General features: G+C 45.8%; 1 protein-coding gene across 1 annotated transcript in view; it reads right to left on the reverse strand.

The window, feature by feature from the left end:
- scube3 (signal peptide, CUB domain, EGF-like 3) overlaps nt 1-3,694 on the reverse strand; it is a gene marked incomplete at both ends in the record, with an annotated part of 106,997 nt that extends 103,303 nt beyond the window's left edge. Inside the window, one exon of the mRNA XM_083895117.1 lies at nt 3,595-3,694. Coding sequence (XP_083751243.1) covers nt 3,595-3,694 — 100 coding nt within the window. The remainder of the gene's footprint in view (nt 1-3,594) is intronic.
- Between the last annotated feature and the right edge of the window lie 1,684 nt (nt 3,695-5,378).

The following is a 5,378-nucleotide window of genomic DNA, read 5'->3' on the forward strand; positions in this document are numbered from 1 at the left end:
AGAAAATGTCCTTATTTTTTTGAAGGAAAAGGACTTTTTTCAATGAATCTAACATTAAAAGGTGCCATATGTAAGAATGTGGCCAAAAACAGTTACTACATTCAAATTCAAAAAAACCGAGGTCTTTTAGGTTTCGTTTTCGGACGTAACTGACAACCCGTGGTCGCTCGGCAGCGGAGACTCTACTGACTGCAATGATTGGTAGACGGCGGTAGGTGGCGCCACATGCCAAAACGGCAAAATGATTTCAAAACATAAACATGATTTGCAGTCTGCAAAATATTTTTTTTATGCAAATATTTTGTCTGTACTGTTGTTGTTGGTGAGTTCAGTTTGTTATATGAACATTATTCCTGAGTCTCTGTGACATATTAGGAGGATTTTATGGCCAGTTGCTTTAGATTTATTACATAATGCACCTTTAAATTAATCAGAAATACACCCATACATTATTAATGTGGTAAACGACTATTCTAGCTGCAAACGTCTGGTTTATATATGATATGTACATAAGTGTATAGAGGCCCATTTCCAGTGTTCTAATGGTACATTGTGTTTGCTAATCGTGTTAGAAGGCTGTTGGATGATTAGAAAACCCTTGAGCAATGATGTTAACACAGCTGAAAACTATTTTATAAAGAATAAAAATCATTATTTCTAATCCTGTCAATGTCTTGACTATATTTTCTATTCATTTTGTAACTCTTTTTGATGAATAAAAGTGTGACTTTTAATGGAAAACACAAACAAATTGTATGGGTGACCCCAAAATTTTGAACGGTAGTGTATGAAGTCGGATTTTCCACAAATATCAAAGTAGATTTTGTAACTTACATTTAGCAGCAATGACTGTTTAAAAAAAAACAAAAAACAATAAAGGCTGAGATGTCACTGGAGTCAATCACAATCCACAATATACTCAACTCCTCAAAGTCTCAGTAGAGAAAACTCAATCTCTCATTTGCTGGCTGTTAAAAAGTTGCTGTGGTACCTGTGGCAAAACAGTTAGGAACTTTTGCATCTGTTACAATTTTTAAGACATTCAGTGTCTGAGGGGATACGTGCAGCAGCTCAACAAATACCAGTGCAGGAGCTCGTCAGGACTCAAGGGCAACACAGAAACCGTAGACGTCTGTAAACGGCAAAAGCGATGTCAAAATGTTAAAGTGAGACGAGTGGACGTTTTCAAAGATGGTCTCTCTTCTTATCCTTTTTTTGTTTGTGATGCCTCGATCTTGTTCTGCGTCACAACAAATGCTCATAAGTTCAAGGCCAAGGGGACAGAGAGCCAAATAATGGTTCTTTGTGGAGTTTTGTATTACAGAAACAACACATTCTCATTGTCCCAATAAATGCTCACACACACACACACGCACACACCTTCATCTGTCAACTAGGACTGCAGCGAGCAGCGAACGCGGGGCAGACGGGACAAACGCACGTCTTTAATGTTACAAAAAAATATATATACGTATATCTGTGATACAGTGGGGGCGAAATGCAAGTCGTTCGTTGCTTATGGCTGACGGAGGGGAAAAAGAGCCACTACTTCATTAAGTGAGAAGGAAAGGAAGCGAGGACAAAGCAAACAAAGCAAAGAGTTGGGTGAAAAAGAACAGGGTGAGTGGTTGTTGGGGGTGGGTGGAGAAGAGGGATTTATCCTTCCTTCTTCTTCTTCTTCTTCTATCTGGCTCAAAGTGGGGACTTGCAGGCAGCATCTCTAAGGTAAGCCTCCCCGTCACTCGGGCCTCACGTTGCCAGAAAATGCCGCCGTTCCCACAGTGTTGAGGCAGCCCTGGATTCTGGGTCCTCGCTCCCCGCTCACGCAGTCCCCCAGTGTCTTTGGACGCCCAGGCACCCGGAGCAGAGGTTACACCAACATAGCCAGCCACAGCAGCATGTCAGCCCCGCACCAACCGTTGCCTTGGTGCAGCTCGCATTAGCGAAAGAGCCGCCGACTCCGTTTTTTCGAGGGGGGAAAAGTGATTTGCCATGACGTCTATGGCTCCCCTCTTTTCCTTTCCCTCCGCTGTTTCCCTCGCTTGTTGCTGATTGCTCTCTCTAAGAAGCCTCTTCTCTCACTGTCTGCCTCGGCACCCTTAATCTCTCCTGTTCTCATTTTTCCCCTTCTTTGTCATTCCCTCCACCACATCCTTAAATCTTCTGTCCCTCATTCCACTGCTCCTTCACTTTTCTTTTTTTTTCTCCTCCTGGAGTAATGACTGATGCCTGCAACACAGTGCCATGATTAGACTGACAATGATGAAAGAAAAAGACTCCTGTCTGCAACATCTGCTTTGAATAAATATCGAGCTGATAAATTGTTCTTTTTTTTTGTCGTCGTTCACTTCTCAGTTACTGCATTTTTCAAAATTGCTCCCAGACTCGCAGACTTGCCAGTGCCACAGATTGGCCACCGACGTCAACCACTTGATACGGACCAGAAAATAACCTGAGGGCCGTGCACAGGAACCAGAAGCCTCACATCAAGTGGTCATCCGACGGGCGTTTCGAAGCGTGTGACCGACAAACAGGTGCACGCCTGCACGCAGAGCAACGCTCCTCCGCCGGAAAGCATTCCGCGCGACAATGAAGTGTGTAATCGATGTTGTGGAAAATAAAGTGAGAGAAAAGTAGTTCTAATTGCAAAATGTAAATATTGAGTTTTCCCACAAGTGGGGGCAGAGACCACCCAGGATGCAAAACAGGCACCCACCCCCTTTCTCTCCTTTTTTTTTTGCCTTGCCTTGCCTTGCCTTGTCGGCTTGCCTGAGAGATGTCTTTTTGTGTGTGCAAAACATCACCGACCACAATCAACACACACACACACACACACACAGAGAGAGAGAGAGAGCGTGATGTATCTTTGCATGCAAATACTCCTGGCAGCCACATCTTGCCCGTTTGAGTGGTGGGAAAATTAAGCGACGGAAACCCAGGGGGTGGGGGGGGTGGAAGAGGGAGAGCTGGGTGCTGAGGGGATCAGAAATTGAGTGTGTAACACCATGTCTGCCTTGTTCCTGCAAGGTGCCAGACTTTTTTTTTTTTTTTTTTGATTCAGGAGGGCCCAGGAGGGCGGCCAGCTGAGCGCCCATGGTACTGTAGCTGCAGTGTCTGACAGACACAGGCTCCTCCATGTGTATGTTACAGGCCGGTGTCAAATACTTGTCTGGACTGTGACAAATACCTAGTGGTGGTCTCACTACAATTATACCGAACCGGAGCAGCAATGAAACAGAGCTGTTCACACTGCTGCTCTTTGCTGTTTGGGAGATCAAAGAAATTGCAGCAGCAGCAGCAGCAGCAGTGAGTGAGTGAGTGAAACTTCATTTAAGCCTCATTATGTTGCCTTGTTAAGTTCCTATAAATATAAAAGGTGAAGTGGGTAAACTGACACAACAGGCAACAGAAGGCAATTAAACTGAGGAGAGTTCAACTGATGGAGCAGAGTCACTAAAAAACCTGGAAAACTTCACCTTTACAATAAAAAACACACACACACACACACAACAAACAGTCGATGGAGCAGATGAGTGGAATAAATGATATTATTTAAATAAGTGTGTAACCACAGGGAGGTGAAAACTAACTTACCTTGCGTGGTTTTACTTCCTGACGCTGACTGTTGGACAAAAGCGACCAAACAGAAACCCACAAATCCAAGGCTCGCGCGTATCAAAGCGTGCACATACATGTTTCAACTTTCAGAGTTCAGCGCGAGCACCGGGATTTCTGCGGCGCGATGGAAGCACAGGAGAGGGTGAGGAGCGCGTGAGTGAGAGAGAGAGAGAGAGAGAGAGAGTGCGTGTGTGTGAGTGAGTGTGTGTATGTGTGTGTGTGTGGGTATATAAAGGTCTCTTGTTATTCCCTCCGCTGACAGGAGACTGGTGCGATCCTCTTTTACGCCTTGGGTGAAGAGTGAGTTTCAAGTGATCGCGGGTTGAGGAGAGGAGCGCGACAGCGCGGAGCAGAGGAAGGCTTTCGTGTTATCATGTTTCGAGCCAGACCGATGTCAATTTAAGAAAGGGGAGAGAGAGAGAGAGAGAGAGAGAGAGAGAGAGAGAGAGAGAGAGTGAGAGAGAGAGAGAGAGAGAGAGAGAGAGAGAGAGAGATGGAGTGACGCGGCGGGGTCTGAAGGGGGAGGAGAGAAACAGAATCGTCCGCGCTGCGCTCCCAACTCCTCCACTGCTGCTCCTTCTCTTCTCTGACTGGCTCCCTCTAACCCTAACACCCCCCCCCCCCCCCCCCCCCACACACACACACACACACACACACACACACACACACACACACATACCTTTTTTGCGTTGCTCCTATAGGAATTTGAACACAGGTGCCGTTTTAGACTGAAGGTTACCACGTGCGCAATGGGGAAGAGCTCGTGCGCGCTCACCTGCGCCAGTGCACTCAGAGACACCTGCGTCAAAAAAAATAAATTAAAAAAATAATAATTACATAAAGACACAAAAGTGTGCGTAATGTGGTAAGACGCATGGGCGTGCACACAGAGAGACTACAGGTGGTGCTCACCAGGTCAAAGCAGGCCCCCCTTTAAAGGGATAGTGCAGAATTTTGGACATAAGACCTGTTTTCCAACTCAGCCGGTGTGATGGAGACGTCTGGAGACGTTTTCAAGAAATTTCATTCAGTTCTTCCAGTTGCAGAGTTCGGGACCGTACCTATGTTCCCCGGGTCCTATGTTCCCCGCTTTGTATGTGACCGGGGGACATAGGACCCTTTCTCTAACCCTACCCTTTTCCCCGTTTTTGTCACTTTGTATGTGACAGGGGAACATAGGTACGACCCCGCAGAGTTCGCTGGTGCTATGGCTAGCGCAAGTCAATGGTACACGTTAGCATGGCATTAGAAACACTCATACCGACTCCACAGTGCACCCGAGGCAAATCGCTTGTAACGGGCAGACTATCGATGAACATATCTGTGTTAATAGAATGTTTGAAATAAAACCAACCTTGCAATTTGAAGGATTTACGTCTCAGCAGCAGCGCGTCGTACTTCCTGTTAGGCTTTGGCAGTGGCGGACTGATTCCACTGCTGCTGAGAAAGTAGTCCCTCAAAAATGGATGATTCATGCGATGCGATTGTTTCAAATATTATTCTATCAACACAGAAATGTACGTCGATAGTCTGCCGTCACAATCGATTTGCCTCGGGTGCACTGTGGAGTCGCTATGAGTGTTTCTAATGCCATGCTATCGTGTACCATTGACCTGCGCTAGCCATAGCACCAGCGAACTCGGCAACTTGAAGAACTGAATGAAATTTCTTGAAAATGTCTTCAGACGTCTCCATCACACCGGCTGAGTTGGAAAATAGGTCTTATGTCCAAAATTCCGAACTATCCCTTTAAAGGAAAG

The sequence above is a fragment of the Microchirus variegatus genome, assembly GCF_963457635.1.
Source record: "Microchirus variegatus genome assembly, chromosome: 9".
NCBI lineage: Eukaryota > Metazoa > Chordata > Actinopteri > Pleuronectiformes > Soleidae > Microchirus > Microchirus variegatus.